This window comes from Castor canadensis, chromosome 11 (assembly GCF_047511655.1).
Source record: "Castor canadensis chromosome 11, mCasCan1.hap1v2, whole genome shotgun sequence".
NCBI lineage: Eukaryota > Metazoa > Chordata > Mammalia > Rodentia > Castoridae > Castor > Castor canadensis.
The window spans coordinates 63,876,079-63,898,061 of record NC_133396.1 but is presented as its reverse complement, the minus strand read 5'-3'; the positions used below and the strand labels follow the sequence as shown (position 1 = coordinate 63,898,061).

The 21,983-nt window shown below is 39.1% G+C and overlaps 1 protein-coding gene across 2 annotated transcripts in view; it reads right to left on the bottom strand.

Annotated features, from left to right (window-relative positions):
- The window catches only part of Zzef1 (zinc finger ZZ-type and EF-hand domain containing 1), a 124,165-nt gene that overhangs the window by 89,531 nt on the left and 12,651 nt on the right, over positions 1-21,983 (bottom strand). For both annotated transcript variants that reach the window (XR_012438782.1, XM_074047157.1), the window contains exons 2-4: positions 14,772-14,916; positions 3,464-3,658; positions 1,019-1,190 (exon numbers count right to left, since the gene is read on the bottom strand). Coding sequence is in view for 1 of the 2 variants with exons in the window: in XM_074047157.1 (XP_073903258.1) it covers positions 1,019-1,190; positions 3,464-3,658; positions 14,772-14,916 (512 nt within the window). In the remaining variant the exon portion in view is untranslated. The remainder of the gene's footprint in view (positions 1-1,018; positions 1,191-3,463; positions 3,659-14,771; positions 14,917-21,983) is intronic.

Below are 21,983 nucleotides of genomic sequence, written 5' to 3'. Positions count from 1 at the left end.
ACCCTAAGTTCAAGCCCCTGTACCACCCTCCACCAAAACCAAGACAAGTACTTGACCCTATTATATTAATTTTCCTGAGAAACTAGTAAGAAGGATCTGAAATCAGTATCATAAAATGCTAGTCAAATACTACTTCCTCCTTTAACATATCAGGTAAAAAGCCAGGTGTGGCCAAGCAACCTGTAAACACTGCACTAGGGAGGCTAAGGCAGGAGAAGGCCAGCCTAGGCTACATAGCAAGACCCTGTCTCAAGAAAACAAACAAAATCAAGTAAATGACTTATTTATAATAACCTGGTTTTGTCTGTTTGTTTTTTGTGGTGCTGGAGATTGAACCCAGGGCCTTGCTCATGCTAGGCAAGTATTCTACCACTGAGCTACATCCCCAGCCCCTATTAACCTGGTTTTATATGAACCAAGTTATATGATTTCTTTGACTTGATTTGTAAAGCATCTTCACAGATAGCCATAAAGGATAAGAAAAAAACTAAGCAGGTTAAGCTGGGTGCTGGTGGCTCACACCTAAAAATTCTAGTTACTTAGGGGACTGAGAACAGGAGCACCACAGTTTGAGGCCATTGGGGCAAAAAGTTTGCAAGACCCCATCTCAAACAGTAGCTGGGCATGATGGTATGTGCCCATCATTCCAAACTATGCAAGAAGTTGAGATTGGGAGGATTATGGCTCCAGGCCAGCCCAAGCAAAAAAGTTCCTGAGACCCCACCCATCTCAACAGAAAAAGACTGGGCCTAGAGGTACCTGCCTGTCATTCCAGTGAAGGAGGGAAGCAACACAGGAGGATTTTGATCCAAGCCAGCATGGGCAAAAAGTGAGACCCTATCTCAAAAATAACTAGAGCAAAAAGGGCTGAAGGCTCGGCAGACAGCAAGCTCAATGCCGCGAGTTCAAACCCCAGTACTGCCAAAAACAAAACAAAACAACAACAAAAACTAAGCAATTAGATTGAAACATTCCAAAATTTAAAAAACAGACAAATAAAACATATTGTACCACCCACCGAATCCAGTGTGAGCGGGCACTACCATCTGATTGCCAGTAGGATGATGTTTCTCCATTTGTCATCTTGTCAATGTCTGCAGGGTTGGAAGATGTTTCTATATAAGCATAGCACTTTGTTACTGATTTGAGTTTATCCATTTCTGGGCTTCTAGTTAAATCTCCAGGGCCTTCTGTAGGGAAGAGCAAAGTTTATCTTATGGCATTTTTCTCACAAGGTAAAAAAGAAAACAGCCATTTAAAATATCTAACAGAAATATGTTTGGCACTTTGACACTACAGATAACGTTTCTTAAAAATCTCCTTCCAAAGAACCCATTTGCCCAAGGATTGCCCCATTCTCTCACTGTAGTATAATTCTTTTTTTTTTTTTTTTTTTTTTTGGTGAGACTGGGGTTTGAACTCAGGGCTTGCAAAGCAATGCTCTACTGCTTGAGCCATTCTTCCAGTCCATTTTTTGTTCTTATTTTGGAGATGCAGTCTCACAACCTATATACCTGGACCTGAGTTGATGATCTCAGTCTACCAAGTAACTAGGATTACAGGCATGAGCCCATGTGCCCGGCTCTTTTCTTTTCTTTTGAGGTATTGGGGTTTGAACTCAGGGTCTCATCATTTGCTAGGCAGGAGCTCTACCATTTCAGCCACTGCACCAGCTATACTGCAATTCTTAAATAACTGATATATTTACAAAACCATGCCAAGGAAAGAAAAGAGTGTTTTACACTTTGAACTGACATCCCTTTAATTATGAGTGAGGCTTTTTAAGCCACTTGTGTTTCTTATCTTCTTCCATTTTCTTCTGGATTACTAGTCTTTTTAACCAATATGCACATACATATAATAGTTAATATTTACTTGAGTGTTTGCTGTGAGACAGGTACTTTTCTATGGATTCTTTACATAATAATTCATTTTAGAAATGAGGAAACTAAGGAACAGTTAAGTAATTGCCCAAAAATAGAGTTACTAAAAGATTTAGCAAAAAGAATCATTAATATGATACAAAATATATTTTTCTCTGGAACAAATCTTTATTTATTTTTTTAATTTTTATTTTATTCATATGCGCATACAATGTTTGGGTCATTTCTCCCCTCTTCCCCTACCCCCTCTCTTACTCCCCCAGCCCCCTCCCTCTTCCCCTCTACCCCCTCGCTACCCAGCAGAAACTATTTTGCCCTTATTTCTAATTTTGTTAGAGAGAGTATAAGCAATAATAGGAAGGAACAAGGGTTTTTGCTAGTTGAGATAAGGATAGCTATACAGGGAGTTGACTCGCACTGATTTCCTGTGCATGTGTTACCTTCTAAGTTAATTCTTCTTGAACTAACCTTCTCTCTAGTTCCTGGCCCCCTTCTCCTATTGGCCTCAGTTGCTTTAAAGTATCTGCTTCAGTTTCTCTGCATTGAGGGCAACAAATGCTATCTAGTTTTTTAGGTGTCTTACCTTTCCTCATACCTCCCTTGTGTGCTCTCGCTTTATCATGTGATCAAAGTCCTGGAACAAAACTTTAAATTTTCATAAAGTCTAACCTATTAATCATTTATTTTATAAATTCTAGTTTTCATACGTTGCTTACAAAGGTTGTCCCATTTTATTTTATAAAGTAGAAATGTTTTCTTTTAGTATACTTACCATTTTCTTTCTAGTTCAAATTTCTGAACCATCTGGAATTTATGTTAGTGAATGAGTAAGAATCTAGTTTTGTTTTTTCTCCAAATGGCTAACCAGCTACCCTAACCCCACTTGTTGACAATTTACTTTTCTATCCTGCTTTGTGAGGCTGACTTCACTTTGAGTCTATATTCCCATGTGTTCTTGGGCCCATTTTTAGACTCCATTATATTCCATAGACCTGTCTATACACATCATCAACTTCTATTATCATTACTAAGTCAACCTATAGCAGATTCCCTCATTTATTCAACAAATACTCCTTGAGTACCTACTGTGTGACAGACACAGTTCCATGTGCTAAATATAAGGAAACAAACAAGACAGATAAAATACAAGTAAATAAATATTGCTATAACTTCAGATAATGGTAAGTGTGAACCTGCAAAAAGAACAGTCACCAGAAGGTAAGGAATGGGGGAATGGAGGGAGGAGGCATTAATTAGGGAGAGTATCAAGAAAAGGCATTGCTGAAGTCACATCTGACAGAGAACTGAATGATGAGAAACTGAAAATAGTTGTGTCAGATAGAAAGGAAGGAAGGAAAGAAAGAAAGGAAGAAGGAATGAAGAAAAGAAGAAGGAAAGAAGGAAGAAGGAAGGAAAGAAGGAAGGAAGGAAGGACAGATCATATTCTTATGCTATAAAGTGATAACTAAAATATGTTCAGTAATAAGGGCAAGGAGAAGTGGCTCATCCTGTTACTAAACACTAGGTTTAGGAAAAAAAGCCAAAATGACAGTATTTTCAAGAACTTCTCATATACATACCCTTTTCTTTTTGTACCAGCTGATCCAGAGAATCCTTCAGAACCGAAGATCGCATTGTGCACACGTTGTTGAAGTGATCCAACATTGGGTAGGGAATCACCATGCTAGAGATCCGATTGCGATGCAGGAAACGCAGTATCATTGATGAATGAACACCGAGGCCCTCTTTTGACTCTGAAAATATGTCTGTAAAACCTAAAAAGATAAAATCCATTTTTTTGGTAAGTTTTGGAGGAAGTCACCACAATAATTTCTATATCCCCTGCCTGGTGGCCTATCTGAATTGGCTGAATTAAAAGCAACCATTAAGAATCTTCATTGACAGTGATTCCAAGATGGCGGCTAGAGGTAGGAAGCAGAAAGCGACCCTCCTATAGTGAAATCTTGGAGAGACGCTGGAGACACACTTTGCAGGCATAATCACCGAGAAAAGGCATAACTTTGACTCCTCCACATCTCCAGCCGGCGCAGAGAATCTCCACTTCACATTAAACGGAGAACCGAGGAGGCCCCCGGGGCCGCCAGTGGCTGGCGCCCATACGGCTTGGGAAGACGTGGACCAGGTGAGCTTCGCGGTACCGCGGTTCCCCCACAGACAAGCCTGGGCCAGAGCAGCATAGCCCCCTGGACAGACTGACGTCCACCCGGGAAAAAAAGAGAAACTGAGTACTAAGCAATAAGAACAGTTAAGACACGCTGGAAAGAGGGTGGGGCGCCCTGAGCGCTGAAGATTGGGGGAAGGGAATCCTTCCCGGGACTGTAAATAAACGAGCCGGGCAGGCCGGAGAGGCTCTGGCGGGAGCGGGGCGCGCCAGCAACCAGGAGCAGGGACGCTTGTGAGAGAAGGGAAGACCCACTTCCCACGTGAACTGTAAATAAACACGCAGGCCTGACAACGCGGGGCAGTGTCGCCTTTCCCAGTGCTTGGAAAGGGAAAAGCCTGTAGCAGAGGCCCCCCTCCCCCGCACAGGAGAACTCTGAGCAAACAAAGCCTGTGGGACCAGGTGAGTGCTAAACTCACCCCAGAGATCTGCATAAATAACGCCTCCAGCTACAGGCTGAGAGCAGCAGGCAGGCAAGCCACAGTTGCAGATACCACTCTCAGAACTGCCTCCAGACGCTTTTTTTTTTTTTTCCTCCCTACCTTTGATGAGAGAACAACCGAATTACACCTGCAAGCCGAAAAACTTATTGAAACTGTATTGCATTTGAACTGGGGACACTTGGTGGGGCTTTTTTTTTTTTTCTTCTGTGTGCGTGTGAGTGTAGTTTTGTTCTACTTTATGCATCCCCTTTGATGAGACAACTACAGAACAACATCTGAGGCACCAACTCCAGGACTGGAGATTGAGACGGACATCCAAATTATTAAGACTGAAATTGCATTGCATATAAACTTGGAAGTTTTTTGGTTTTTTGTTTTTTTTTGTTTTTTTTAATTTTCTATTTTCCATTTTATTTTAATTCATTTTTATAATTAGATATTACTTTCATATACTTATTTTTTATTTTTTTTATCTTTGATTTTCAATCCTCTCTCTGTCACTCTATTGTCTGTTCAGCTTACTGTCGATTAGTACACTAACACTCCCTGTTTATACCTTTGAAACTCTCTTGTCTGATACCTTGTTCTGCTTTCTCCCTCTTGTCTGTATATTTGTTTTCCCCTTTTCTTTAACTTCTTGCTTTCCATCTCAGCTCACTCTTCCATTCTCAATATTACCATTGTTATTATTACAAGCTAGAAAATACTTAATTACACACAGTACAGGGACAGTAACAACACCAAGGACAATGACAGGAAGACAGAAAAAACAAGGAAACCAGTTTCCCCACAGCAAAAAATTAGTACAGGAACCAGAGGGGAATGAAGAGAACAGAAACTCAGAGCCAGACTCCAACAAAATGAAGATAAACTATGCCAAAGGACCCAATGAAGCCTACAAGAATAATTTAAAAGAAGACATACTACAAGTACTCAATGAGAATTTTATAGAGATGATACTGGATAGGGTCAACCAAAATGTACAGGAGACACTCAAGAAATTCCAAGACAATAAAAATAGAGAATTTGAAAAAGCAAAAGAAGAAATAAAGGAAACCATAGAAGCACTGTATAAACACCAAAGTGAAAGAGAGAACACAATGAATAAATGGATAAATGAACTCAGGACAAAAATAGACAACAATAAAGAAGAAAACAGCCAGGATATGGAAAACCTCAGAAAAAAGAACGAAACAGAACTGCAAAACAAAACGGAAGGCCAATCCAGCAGAATAGAACAAACAGAAGACAGAATCTCAGAACTTGAAGATGAAATGGTAATTAAAGGAAAAACTGAAGAACTACTAATTAAACAACTCAAGACCTGTGAAAAGAAAATGCAAGAACTCACTGACTCCATCAAAAGACCAAACTTGAGAATCATGGGCATCGAAGAAGGAGAAGAGGTGCAAGCGAAGGGAATGCGTAATATATTCAACAAAATAATAACGGAAAATTTCCCAAATCTAGAGAAAGATATTCCCATACAAATGCAAGAGGCCTCCAGGACACCAAACAGACCAGATCAAAATAGAACTACTCCACGACATATCATCATCAAAACAACAAGTTCAGAAACTAAGGAAAGAATATTGAAGGCTGCAAGAGAGAAAAAACAAGTAACATACAAAGGTAAACCCATCAAAATCACAGCAGACTTCTCAACAGAAACATTAAAAGCAAGAAGAGCGTGGGGTGAGATCTTCCGGGCACTGAATGAAAATAACTTCAACCCCAGGATACTCTACCCAGCAAAGCTATCATTCAAAATAGATGGAGCAATAAAAGTCTTCCATGATAAGCAGAAACTAAAACAATATGTGACCACAAAGCCACCATTACAAAAGATTCTGCAAGGGATCCTGCACACAGAAAGTGACACCCAACTTAACCATGAAAAGGCAGGCAGCACCAAACCACAGGATAAGAAAAAGCAAGACAGTAGAGAGTAACATCAAGTTAGGTACACACAATCAAACCTTCAAACAACTAAGATAACTAAATGGCAGGAATCACCACATACCTATCAGTACTAACACTTAATGTTAATGGACTTAATTCACCCATCAAAAGACACCGTTTGACAAAATGGATTAAAAAAGAAGATCCAACAATTTGTTGCTTACAGGAGACTCATCTCACCAACAGAAATAAGCATATGCTTAGGATGAAAGGCTGGAAGAAGATTTACCAAGCCAATGGCCCCCGAAAACAAGCAGGAGTAGCAATACTTATCTCTGACAAAGTAGACTTCAAACCTACATTGATCAAACGAGATAAAGAAGGACATTCCATACTAATAAAAGGGGAAATAGACCAAAAGGAAATAATAATCATCAATCTGTACGCACCCAATGTCAACGCACCCAATTTCATCAAACATACCCTGAAAGACCTAAAAGCATATATAAACGCCAACACAGTGGTTGTGGGAGACTTTAACACTCCATTATCATCAATAGATAGGTCATCCAAACAAAAACTCAATAAAGAAATCCAAGATCTAAAATATGCAATAGATCAAGTGGACCTAGTAGATGTCTACAGAACATTTCATCCAACCTCTACACAATATACATTCTTCTCAGCAGCCCATGGAACCTTCTCCAAAATAGATCATATCCTAGGGCACAAAGCAAGCCTCAGCAAATATAAGAAAATAGAAATAATACCATGCATACTATCTGACCACAATGCAGTAAAAGTAGAACTCAACAACAAAAGTAAAGACAAAAAACATGCAAACAGCTGGAAACTAAATAACTCATTACTTAATGAAGAATGGATCATCGATGCAATAAAAGAGGAAATTAAAAAGTTCCTAGAAGTCAATGAAAATGAAAACACAACCTACCAGAACCTATGGGACACAGCTAAGGCAGTCTTGAGAGGAAAGTTTATAGCCATGAGTGCATATATTAAAAAGATTGAAAGATCCCAAATCAATGACCTAATGATACATCTCAAACTCCTAGAAAAACAAGAACAAGCAAATCCCAAAACAAATAGAAGGAGAGAAATAATAAAAATAACAGCTGAAATCAACGAAATAGAAACCAAAAAAACCATACAAAGAATTAATGAAACAAAAAGTTGGTTCTTTGAAAAAATAAACAAGATCGATAGACCCCTGGCAAACCTGACTAAAATGAGGAGAGAAAAAACCCAAATTAGTAGAATCAGGAATGCAAAAGGGGAGATAACAACAAAAACCATGGAAGTCCAGGAAATCATCAGAGACTACTTTGAGAACCTATATTCAAATAAATTTGAAAATCTTAAAGAAATGGACAGATTTCTAGATACATATGATCATCCAAAACTGAACCAAGAGGAAATTAATCACCTGAATAGACCTATAACACAAAATGAAATTGAAGCAGCAATCAAGAGTCTCCCCAAAAAGAAAAGTCCAGGACCTGATGGATTCTCTGCTGAATTCTATCAGACCTTTAAAGAAGAACTGATACCAACCCTCCTTAAACTGTTCCATGAAATAGAAAGGGAAGGAAAACTGCCAAACACATTTTATGAAGCCACTATTACACTTATCCCAAAACCAGGCAAAGACACCTCCAAAAAGGAGAACTATAGGCCAATCTCCTTAATGAACATTGATGCAAAAATCCTCAACAAAATAATGGCAAATCGAATTCAGCAACACATCAAAAAGATTATTCACCACGACCAGGTAGGCTTCATCCCAGGGATGCAGGGGTGGTTCAACATACGAAAATCAATAAACGTAATAAACCACATTAACAGAAGCAAAGACAAAAACCACTTGATCATCTCAATAGATGCAGAAAAAGCCTTTGATAAGATCCAACATCATTTCATGATAAAAGCTCTAAGAAAACTAGGAATAGAAGGAAAGTTCCTCAACATTATAAAAGCTATATATGACAAACCTACAGCCAGCATTATACTTAACGGAGAAAAATTAAAACCATTCCCTCTAAAATCAGGAACCAGACAAGGATGCCCACTATCTCCACTCCTATTCAACATAGTACTGGAATTCCTAGCCAGAGCAATTAGGCAAGAAGAAGGAATAAAAGGAATACAAATAGGTAAAGAAACTGTCAAAATATCCCTATTTGCAGACGACATGATCCTATACCTTAAAGACCCAAAAAACTCTACTCAGAAGCTTCTAGACATCATCAATAGCTATAGCAAGGTAGCAGGATATAAAATCAACATAGAAAAATCATTAGCATTTCTATACACTAACAATGAGCAAACGGAAAAAGAATGTATGAAAACAATTCCATTTACAATAGCCTCAAAAAAAATCAAATACCTAGGTGTAAACCTAACAAAAGATGTGAAAGACCTCTACAAGGAAAACTATACACTTCTGAAGAAAGAGATTGAGGAAGACTATAGAAAGTGGAGAGATCTCCCATGCTCATGGATTGGTAGAATCAACATAGTAAAAATGTCTATACTCCCAAAAGTAATCTACATGTTTAATGCAATTCCCATCAAAATTCCAATGACATTCATCAAAGAGATTGAAAAATCTACTGTGAAATTTATATGGAAACACAAGAGGCCACGAATAGCCAAGGCAATACTCAGTCAAAAGAACAATGCAGGAGGTATCACAATACCTGACTTCAAACTATATTACAAAGCAATAATAATAAAAACAGCATGGTACTGGCACAAAAACAGACATGAAGACCAGTGGAACAGAATAGAGGATCCAGATATGAAGCCACACAACTATAAGCAACTTATCTTTGACAAAGGAGCTAAAAATATACGATGGAGAAATAGCAGCCTCTTCAACAAAAACTGCTGGGAAAACTGGTTAGCAGTCTGCAAAAAACTGAAACTAGATCCATGTATATCACCCTATACCAAGATTAACTCAAAATGGATCAAGGATCTTAATATCAGACCCCAAACTCTTAAGTTGATACAAGAAAGAGTAGGAAATACTCTGGAGTTAGTAGGTATAGGTAAGAACTTTCTCAATGAAACCCCAGCAGCACAGCAACTAAGAGATAGCATAGATAAATGGGACCTCATAAAACTAAAAAGCTTCTGTTCATCAAAAGAAATGGTCTCTAAACTGAAGAGAACACCCACAGAGTGGGAGAAAATATTTGCCAACTATACATCAGACAAAGGACTGATAACCAGAATATACAGGGAACTTAAAAAACTAAATTCTCCCAAAACTAATGAACCAATAAAGAAATGGGCAGGTGAACTAAACAGAACTTTCTCAAAAGAAGAAATTCAAATGGCCAGAAAACACATGAAAAAATGCTCACCATCTCTAGCAATAAAGGAAATGCAAATTAAAACCACACTAAGATTCCACCTCACCCCTGTTAGAATAGCCATCATCAGCAACACCAACAACAACAGGTGTTGGCGAGGATGCGGGGAAAAAGGAACCCTCTTACACTGTTGGTGGGAATGTAGACTAGTACAACCACTCTGGAAAAAAATTTGGAGGCTACTTAAAAAGCTGGACATCGATCTACCATTTGATCCAGCAATACCACTCTTGGGGATATACCCAAAAGACTGTTACTCCAGAGGCACCTGCACATCCATGTTTATTGCGGCACTATTCACAATAGCCAAGTTATGGAAACAGCCAAGATGCCCCACCACTGACGAATGGATTAAGAAAATGTGGTATCTATACACAATGGAATTTTATGCAGCCATGAAGAAGAACGAAATGTTATCATTTGCTGGTAAATGGATGGAATTGGAGAACATCATTCTGAGTGAGGTTAGCCTGGCTCAAAAGACCAAAAATCGTATGTTCTCCCTCATATGTGGACATTAGATCAAGGGCAAACACAACAAGGGGATTGGACTATGAGCACATGATAAAAGCGAGAGCACACAAGGGAGGGGTGAGGATAGGTAAGACACCTAAAAAACTAGCTAGCATTTGTTGCCCTTAATGCAGAGAAACTAAAGCAGATACCTTAAAGCAACTGAGGCCAATAGGAAAAGGGGACCAGGAACTAGAGAAAAGGTTAGATTAAAAAGAATTAACCTAGAAGGTAACACCCACGCACAGGAAATCAATGTGAGTCAATGCCCTGTATAGCTATCCTTATCTCAACCAGCAAAACCCCTTGTTCCTTCCTATTATTGCTTATACTCTCTCTACAACAAAATTAGAGATAAGGGCAAAATAGTTTCTGCTGGGTATTGAGGGGGGGAGTGGGAGGGGGTGGAGTGGGTGGTAAGGGAGGGGGTGGGGGCAGGGGGGAGAAATAAACCAAGCCTTGTATGCACATATGAATAATAAAAGAAAAATGAAAAAACAAAAAAAAAAAAAAAAAAAAAGAATCTTCATTGATATTTTCAGCTTCAATCATTTAAAAACATAAATAAGCTTTTTGTTTTGTTTTGTTTCTCAGTGCTGGGGATTGAACCTAGGGCGTTGCACATGGTAGGCAAGTGCTCTACCACTGAGCTATAATCCTAGCCTGCCAAAACCTAAATAAGTTTAAAAGAAATGAACCAGCAGCCATGTGAGTTTAAGAATTCATTTTAGTTGAATAGAATCTTAAAAGATGTAGAACAATGGTTATTTTTTTTGGATCCAAACAAAAAATTTGTAAGTACTTAAACACTAACCACAGTGTTTTTGTTGTTGTTTTGTTGCTATGCAGCGCGGGATAGCCTAACTAGAGGTTTTTAAAGAAGTACTGCTTTTAAGATACAGAGTTGGAAGACTTTATTGCATTAGAATAAAAGCACAACTGTGTTTGTACTAAACTACATAAGGCAATGACAATGACAATACAGCCACTGCCATTACCACTATTTTTGACAGCTTTTTATCCTTTTAAGGTAGTTGTAATACACAGTCTCATTTAGTCCTCAGAATAAGGTGAAGGGGTGGGCATGGAAGGTACAGGCACTCTTCTTTTGTAACCAAGAGAAATGAAACTCAGGTAACACACTAAAATGTCAAAACAAAGTGCTTAGGAGGAGGAACACCCCCTCACACTCCTTCCAAGTGCGGCTTCCACCATTCCAGGTCCTTCTTCCCAGTCTGACTCCTCTGGAGCCTGACCCTCTATGTATGTCTCAGGCCCCAACATCTGCTCAGATGCCCTAACCAGATACTCCAAGTCACTCCCCTAGCTGTTGTCTCCTGCCTCCTATGTACCATCATCTCAAGAAATCTTAAGAAGACATGAAACAGACCACATAACAGCAGTTTAAAAATGTTCCCTGTACTCTCATGATCCACATTAACATGCCTCTAACAGAGGTACCCATAATGCAGGAGTGACAGGAGCAAAGCAAGTATAAACATGGCAGCTTTTCCTAGGCTCAGATATATTTGTAGATTTGGGGAGGGTTTTTTTTTTTTTAAAAAAAAAACTTTTAAATGAATCACCATATAGATGACAAAAAGTACACACAATTGTATTGCTTATGAATTTTCACAAACTGAACACAGATCAAGATGCCAGAGGCCTCAAGGGAAAGTTGGCTTTAAGAGTGAAATAAACAGATTTATTACAACAGAATGAAACTCTTCACACATTTTTAAAATAAAACATGAGGCTGAGGAGAAATTTTCCACTCAAAGCAGCCTATTTTTGTTCCCTACCTAAACCCTGTAGACAACTGATTTTCGAAGGATCTCGATCCCAGACTTCTAGGCAATCCTGCCCTCGGCCACAGGAGGACCCAAGCATCATATTCCCAACACTACTTACTAATGATGCATGGATTTGCCTAGGACCCATGTCAGAAAAACCAGACTTAGGCTGGTGGAGTGGCTCAAGGGTACAGTGCCTGTTTAGCAAGCGTGAGGCCCTGAGTTCAATGAAGTCCCAGTACTGCCAAAAAAAAAAAAAAAAAGCAAACAAACAAACAACAACAAAAAAAAACCCAGAATAGTGTCTGTAATGGAAAGTGTTTTCAGCTGCTGAAATGTTTGGTAAAGCAATGAAGAAATGAATTTCGTTCAGGAGATGTTATCGCTCTTTGAAACACTTATGCATATATAATAATACAAAAGGAACTAGTTTTCATTTGGGAGGACATTAGAGAGAGGGATTAGGAAGCTAATGTGCCACACAGAAGCAACCAATCTCAGCTGGGCTTGTCCTGAGGCTATGTTGATACAACTCTTTTATGTTGGGTGTCGATGGAAAATTTTGAATAGGTCAAAATGACCCACCTAGATCAGCTGGGTGCTGGTAGTTCATACATGTAATCCTAGCTGCTCAGGAAGCAGAGATCAGGAGGACAAAGGTTCAAAGCCAGCCCTAGGCAAATAGTTCGTGAGACCCTATCTTGAAAACACCCACTGCATAAAGGGGTGGCTGAGTGGTTCAAGTGGTAAGAGCATATGCCTAGCAAGCTTAAGGCCCTGAGTTCAAACCCCAGTGCTGCCAAAGAAAAAGAAAAAAAGAAAGTCCTAAGTCATGACCCAGCTATGTAAGTACCATAGGACCTGCACCCTGAATTTTTCTCTACCAATTTTCACCCCTCACCACAGATATACAGCACAGCAGTATAACAGGTATTACCTGTTGATGGACTCCCTGGTCTAAACCACTTTCTCCTCCTCCCAGAAAAATGTCTCTGAGGCTCAAATGTGGCTTAGTGATAGTGTTTGCCTAACATTCATGAAGTTCTGGGTTTGATCCCCAGCACCACACACACACACAAAAATCTCTCTGAGGTATTCAAACAAATTTCCTGATACTTTCCACACACTGTGATGCAAAAGTGGGAGTTATATGCAAATGTTAGAATGTTAGGTAAAAGTAATTCAACATACAATTTCAACTGTCATAATTCTACAAAAAACACTAACATATACAGGCTACCTATAATGCTCTAAAAATTACATAATTAAAGACAACTTACACTGGATGATGGTTGCTCAAGGCTATAATCCAAGCTACTTGGGAGGCTAAGATAGGGAGAACCATGGTTCAAGGCCAGCTTCGAGCAAAGTTAGCAAGACCCTATCTCAGCCAGTAGCTGGGCATGGTGTCATGTGCCTGTCATCCCAAGACATGGACGAGGCTGAAATGAGAACTGCTATTCCAGGCCAGCCAGGACAAAAAGTTTGCCCCAACTTAACAGCATAAAGCTGGGTGTGGTAGAAGTGCCTGTCATTCTAATGAAGGTGGGATGACATAAAATAGGGGGATCTGGGTCCAGAAAAGCTTGGGCAAAAAGTGAGGTCCTATCTCCAAAATAACCAAAGCAAAAAGGGTTGGAGGTGTAGCTCAAGTGACAGGAGCACCTGCCTAGCAAAGTGCAAAGCCCTGAGTTCAAAACCCCAGTACTGCCAAAAAGAAAAAGAAAAAAGACAACTTGATGAGGAATGGAAACATTCATTCTTCATTGACATACAGAAATTACCTTGCTCTAGGTCAACGTTACTCAATAGTAAGCAAGAGAGGTCAAAAGCAATCCTGCCTCTGCTGCTGGCCTACCACACTAAGCATTGTGACACTCAGTGCCCAGAGCAGGAAAGGTTCTTAGGTAAGATGAACTGAGACTAAAAGAAGAATGTGCAAAGATTTTTTCCCTTTCAAACTCAACTGCCTTCTCACTGGAAAAAATGAAGCGTAACTTCATTCTGATTCTGTCTTTACATGAGTCTGAATCCCCAAAGGAAACCATACAAAAACACAGACTAAATTTTTTCAGTGTAATGTAGAAGCAACAATGCTTACCATTACATTATTTTTATTCTTATTTAACAGCTTTCTTAAAAACAAAAAAACAGTAACAAAAACCAACCATGAAATACTTACCATATGTCAAAAAGAAAAAACAGTGTCGAACGTTGAGGACACAGAAGAAATAAGAGAGAAGGTCCCCAGCCTCATGGGTCTCACAGTATAGGAGTGAAGACACACATTTAACAAAAAATTGATTGCTTACTTAATTGATTAATTAACCATAATGGCAATATGTTGCAAAAAAAAAAGAAATGCAGAATGCTGAGAGAACATACAGTAGGACCGGGGATGGCTTCTTAAGATCTTAAAAAGATCCACTAAGGAAGGCAGCCTCCTGACAAAGGTTCATAAAAAATGGTGGAATTGCCCAGCCACTGAGGGAAAAAAAGGAGATAATCACACTGAACATTAGTTCAGATCATGTACCAAGGAATTCTATGGAGGAGCTTACTTCAAGCTCCCTTCATTTCAACCCAGAGTACAGCAAATGTTTATTTTGGTTCTAAGAGAGCACTCTGAGTGCTTGGCGCTCACAAGAGGGCTTTACCTGGAACAAGAGAGCAGGCTTGCAGTTGCCTGATGACGTGGCTCAGCTCCCCCTGAAGATTGGCTCCACTGGAATTCTTGAGGGCCTCCAGCATGTTCTCAGCATCAACTGTCCCATCGCCCTCAGCATCGAACTGAGCAAAAGCCTACAAGATAACAGATGCAAAAAAAAAAAAAGATCTGTTTCAATTTTTTTAAACAATTCTCAAGATGAGTGTTTTTTTTATTTTATTGTTTTGGTTGAGAGAGGAGTGCATACATATTATTCAAAGAACAAATAAAGTCAGGATAGTAACTCACTGTGCTCTGTAGGACATATGTATATAAGCACACATATATACACAATTTTATCATTTCATTTCTCCTCCAAGAGAGTAATTCTTCCACCTACCCAAATAATTTCACAAGGAAACGTCTACTGCAAAAAATTTCAACTGGTTGCAAAATGTCAAATACAAAGCAAGAATTACAAACAATTGGCTGAAAGTAAGTAGCACCTCAGGTTTATCTGGGCTTTTTCTTTTAAACACTTTGGACATAAGAACTAACTTGGTTTACCTGCTTCACAACTGTTTTTTCCCCCTAACCTTTAACCACTGTCTACCATGGCCCTTGCTAATGCTGGGCCATCTGGGGAACCTAGTTTAGCATGGGATTTATTTTGAATCCTCTCTGTCCCTAACCAGCTCTGTGACCCATGCGAGTCTCAACTTCTTGATCTGAAAGATGAAACAAGTATTATAAAACTCACAGGCTGCTGTCCAGATAAGGAATGTGTGATCAGAGTTCAATACAGTGAGAGCTATCAGCAGTGTGGTGTTTCCCACTCCTTTCCAGTCTACAACCTCTGTCTGTTGTCCACCCACCTTACCCCCATCCCTGTCACATTCTATAAGACTTCCTCATGAAGTAACTGCTCTCTTTCCCCACATCTCAATCCCTCCATCATCATGGCTTCTATCCTGCTGCTGATATACATACTCATAGACCTCACCATGAAATACTCTGGAAACTTTTGCCCTGCTTTCCAAGTAAGCTTCTCTCTTCCTTAAAACCGCTGCCCCTTTTCTTATCATTCTGCTCTGTAGAATATGGAAGCAGCCCATTGAGGTTTCATTATAGACACAATATGCTAATTTCCATCCCATCACAGATCCCTAACAGTGCAGTGTTTAACAAGAACAAATACAAATTCCTGCATTTGGTCCCCAAATCTATGGGCATAAATGGAGGATGAGAGACTGAGAGTTTAGAAGTGTCAAACGAATGATGTTAGCATTCTTTTTGCTGTATTCAACCTGACAAGATTATCTAAAAAGCTAATAGGATCAAAGACCACACTAATTAAAGTATTAATATTCAAAAGGAGAGAAGATATATTGTTTTACTATGATTAGACCCAATCAGGAAAGTGAGTGAAACTATATACCAAAAGGAAATGAAACAGAGATTAAAGAAGAGAGACCATGATGACGACTACAAACTGTCCTGTGAGGAAAAACTGAAGGACCATGGAATCTTAAATATCAACTTTTTTTTTCTTTTTTACAGTGCTAGGGGTTGAACCCAGGCCCTTGCATGTTCTAGGCAAATACTTCTACCACCAAACTGCACCCTTGGACCATGAATCTTTGTAGTGGAGAAGTGGTGACTGGGAGTTACAGAATTCTTCTCTTTAAATACAATGAGCCATTATGGGAAGGGAGAAGCAGAAGTTAAAATTAATGTCATTAAATAGAAGTTAGAGGGCAAAGCTCATCACAAAGGTGCACTTGTCTGTTGTCTATGAGATATGAACATGGATTAGGAGGCTCTGTGTCCACTCCATCCCTCACTGCTACAGAGCAACAGCTGGATAGCCAGCCATCAGTAGTGTTCAAAGAAGTCATTAAGAACAAATGCAGCGTTGGTGGTATAGTGGTGAGCATAGCTGCCTTCCAAGAACAAATGCACTCAAATCCTAGTAACACAATATTATAAACACATCTGTTATTTTTTCTTCAAGTATAAGGACAAAGAGAAGAGATGCTGCTGAGAAAAGGATAAACAGCACCAAATGGGCTGACCCAAGAGAGTGGAACCCTAAGCTAGAAATGGGCAATGCTAAGAAGTGAGATGCTTTATACACAGTCTAAAAAAGCCTCAGGAGTTGGTAGCAATAGGTACTGCTGGAAGTGGAGCTGACTGGTAAAAATCCTACTTAAGAAGCCAGTTAGATGTGACTGAACAAACACTGATCCCAAGGAATCACTGAGTATTTTGTTTTTGTTTTTTTTTTTGAGGGGAAAGGGTGATAAAAGTAGTGTGGATTTTTCTTATTCATTTATTCATATGTGCATACATTGTTTGGACCATTTCTCCCCCTTACCCCCAGCCTGCTCCCTCTCACCCCCACCCCACCTCGCTTCCAGGCAGAATCTGTTCTGCCCTTATCTCTAATTTTGTTGAAGAGAGAGTATAAACAATAATAAGGAAGACAAAGCGTTTTTGCTGGATGTTTTTTAAAGTGTCCTTACCTTTTAGAAATGCATAATGATATATTTATAGATAAAGATATGACAATTATATTTGCTTCAGTATAACTTGGATGGGAGAAAGTAGGTGGGGTTTAAGTCAAGTAAAACTGGCTTTGAGTTGATACTTGCTGAAATGGGCTACTAGGTAGGTGGGGGTCATTCTACTATTATCTCTGCCGTCTCATGTTTAAAGTTTCTGTTGGAGGGGAGGCCAGATTCCTCTCACCAGTCTTGACAGAAGCTTGAGGCTTGATCTCTAGAGAGTAGTATGGAGAGTGTGGATCAGTAAATATCAGTCACAATCAAAAGTGAGAGCAACACACTGAAAATAGGGGATGATGTTTACCTGCTAAATATTTAAAGATTCAATCTTTCCCAGGGCTCCCCAGAATGCCAGCAACTAGTCTCCTACCTTTCTAGGTAGAAGACTGGGAAACTAACAAGCACAAGGAAATAGGCCATAAATACTGACCCAGGATCTCCCAATGAAAGGGCCCAGACAATTCATCTTACAGTGAGGCTCGCCAATCTGCAACTCAGACACATATGCTTTTAGTCCCTCATTCTTCATGGGGGGACAGTCCAGAAGCATTGAGCATTTGAGAAAAGCCTTAATATAAAACACAGAAAAAGCAACTAGGTGAAAAGAAAGACTATGCAAGGAGAAAAAAACTTAAAAGAATGATTAATAAACTGGGCTCAGGTGGCTGAGGCAGGAGGATTCTGAGTTTCAGGCCAGTTTGGGCTACATAGTCAGACCTTATTTCCAAAAATAAAACAAACACACATACACACACACACACACACACACACACACACACACACACACACACACACACACAAAGGATGATTAATACCTTTAAGACTGTTTTAAAAAGATTTACTGGGGGTATATAATTGTTACCATAAAATCTACCCTGTTAAAATGTATAATTCAGTGGGTCTAAGACTATCCAGAATAGTGCAACCACTACCACCATCAGAGTCTGATTTAAAAAGATATTTCAATTACACTCATCCCAAAACCAAACAAAGACACATCCAAAATGGAGAACTATAGGCCAATCTCCTTAATGAACATCGATGCAAAAATCCTCAATAAAATAATGGCAAACCGAATCCAACAACATATCAGAAAGATCATACACCACGACCAAGTCAGCTTTATCCCAGGAATGCAGGGGTGGTTCAGCATACACAAATCTATAAATGTAATACAGCACATTAACAAAAGCAAAGACAAAAACCACTTGATTGTCTCAATAGATGCAGAAAAGACCTTTGATAAGATTCAACACCACTTCATGATAAAAGCTCTAAGGAAACTAGGAATAGAAGGAATGCACCTCAACATTATAAAGGCTATATGTGACAAACCAATAGCCAACATCATACTTAATGGAGAAAAACTGAAACTATTTTCCCTAAAATCAGGAACGAGGCAAGGGTGTCCACTCTCCCCACTACTATTCAACATAGTCCTGGAATTCCTAGCCAGAGCAAAAAGGCAAGAAGAAGAAATAAAAGGAATACAAATAGGTAAAGAAACTGTCAAAATATCCCTATTTGTAGATGACATGATCCTATACCTCAAAGACCCAAAAAACTCCACCCAAAAACTCCTAGATACCATAAACAGCTTCAGCAAGGTGTCAGGGTACAAAATCAACTTACAAAAGTCATTAGCTTTTCTATACACCAACAATGAACAAATTGAGAAAGAATATATAAAAACAATTCCATTTACAATAGCCTCAAAAAAAAATCAAATACCTAGGAGTAAACTTAACAAAGGATGTGAATGACCTCTACCAGGAGAACTACAAGCCTCTAAAGAAAGAGATAGAGGAAAGACTACAGAAAGTGGAAAGATCTCTCATGCTCATGGATCAGTAGAATCAACATAGAAAAAATGGCTACACTACCAAAAGCAATCTACATGTTCAACGCAATTCCCATCAAAATCCCAAAGACATTCATCACAGAGATTGAAAAATGTACCCTAAAGTTCATTTGGAAATACAAGAGACCACAAATAGCCAACACAATACTCAGTAAAAAGAGCAATGCTGGAGGTATCACAGTACCCAATTTCAAACTATATTACAGAGCCATAGCAATACAAACAGCATGATACTGGCACAAAAACAGATATGAAGACCAGTGGAACAGAATAGAGGAGCCGGATATGAATCCACACAGCTATGCCCACCTTATTTTTGACAAGGTGCCAAAAACATACGATGGAAAATACAGAGCCTCTTCAACAAATGTTGCTGTGAAAAGTGGTTATCTGCCTATAGAAAACTGAAACTAGATCCATATTTATCACCCTGTGCTAGTATCAACTCAAAATGGATCAAGGACCTTAATATCAGACCCAAAACTCTGAAGCTAGTACAGAAAAGAGCAGAGAATACTCCGGAAGCAATACGTATAGGCAAGGACTTCCTCACTAGAACCCCAGCAGCTCAGCAACTAAGAGAAAGGATAGACAAATGGGACTACATGAAATTAAAAAGCATCTGCACAACAAAAGAAATGGTCTTTAAATTGAAGAGACCACCTACAGAGTGGGAGAAAATATTTGCTAGCTATATATCAGACAAAGGACTGATAACCAGAATATACAGGGAGCTGAAAAAACTACTCCCCCCTAATTCAATAAACCAATAAAGAAATGGGCAACTGAACCAAACAGAACTTTTTTAAAGGAAGAAATCCAAGTGGCCAAAAAACATGAAAAAAGGCTCACCATTTCTGGCCATAAAGGAAATGCAAATCAAAATCACACTAAGATTCGACCTCACCAACAAATGTTGGTTGGAGGGAAAAAGGAACCCTCATACATTGCTGGTGCGAATGCAAACTAGTACAACCACTCTGGAAAACAATACGGAGGCTTCTTAAAAAATTAAACATAAATATGCCATATGATCCAGCAATCCCACTCCTAGGGATATACCCAAAGGAATGCTACTCAGGTTACTCCAAAGGCACCTGCACACCCATGTTTATTGTAGCACTATTCACAATAGCCAAGTTATGGAAACAGCCAAGATACCCCACTACACTGGCAAATAGATTAAGAAAATGTATTTATACACAAAGGAATTTTTACTCAGCCATGAAGAAGAATAAAATCTTGTCATTAGGAAGTAAATGGATGGAACTGGAGAACATCATCTTAAGTGAAGTTAGCCAGGCTCAAAAGACGAAAAAATCAGATATTCTCCCTCGTATGCAGACTTTAGACTTAAAACAAATGCAGTAATATTATTAGACATGGGTCACACGCTAAGGGGAGAACACATACATGAGGAATAGGGAAAGGCAGGAAACCCAAAACTTCAAAGCGTTTGATGTGTTCACTGTAGAGGAGTTAATATAGTAACCTTAAAATGACAGAGTTCACTATGGGAAGGTGACCAGGAAGCAACGAAGAGGTCTGGTAGAGATGAATCAATTTGGATTGTAATACACATGTGCATGGAAGCAATGCTAGGATCTCTCTGTATAGCTATCCTTATGTCAAACTAGCAAAAATGCTAGTCTTTCTTATTATTGCTTATGTCTTCTCTTCAACAAAATTGGAGAAGAGAGCAGAATAGGTTCTGCCTGGAAGCGAGGGGGGTGGAGGTGAGAGGGAGGGGAAGGGGGAGGGGGCATGGAGAAATACCCCAAACAATGTATGCACATATGAATAAATTAAAAAAATAAATAAAAAGTCAAAACTTAAAATTCAAATGTAAGGAAGCAAAAAAAAAAAAAGACTACAACTATGAAACAACAGTATGCTATTACTAAATGCAGGGCATTGAGAAAATTTGTAAACACTTTTGAAAATTAAAATATCACCAAAAAATGAAAACCTCATTAGAACAGCTGGAAGGTACAGTTAACTAAAGGAACCAGAGCATAGAAAAAAGACAAAATGATAGGAACTTTGAAAGGAGAGACCACTCCAGGAGGTCCAACTTCCAAATAACATGAGTTACAGAAAGAAAGATCACAGATAGATCCCTAGGGGTTCTTTCTAACCTAGCGTTAGTAACTAGTCAAAATACGGTAAAAGTAAAATAAAGACTGAAGACACAGCTCAAGAGGTAAAGCAGGTGTGAGACCCTGAGTTCAAAGGCCAGTATTGCCAAGGGAAAAAAGAGCACATTCTTACAAATGCAAGGTTCTAAAAAGATGATCTAATGCTCCCTTTTCAGAAAGCTAGTAGAGAGTCAGGTGAGGGGGTACATGTCTATAATCCCAGCATTTGGGAGGCTAGGGCAGGATTGTGATTTGGAGGCCAGCCTAAGCTACCTAGTGAGACCCTGTCTCAAAAAAAACAAACAGACCAAGAAAAAAGAAAGAAAACAAGAAGAAAAAAGAAAGAAAGAAAGCTACTAGAGGATGTGGCCACCAGAATAAAGTAACATGTCAAGAAAGGGGAAGAATGTAATCCAACCAAGAGAGAAAATGAATCCTCAGGGGGATAGCAATTCTAAGACACCTATACAAGCAGACTAGAGAAAAGCAAGTCCAGACTGCAACACATAAGAAGGCCCTAGAAAACTACTATGAAAAGATAGAACTGACAGGCTAGCCACGTGTCTGAGCACCCTAAGCATTTGGGTTGGAGGTCACTTAGATAACTGCCAGAGTCTGGGGTTAAACTAATGATAAAAGATACAGAAATTTAAGGA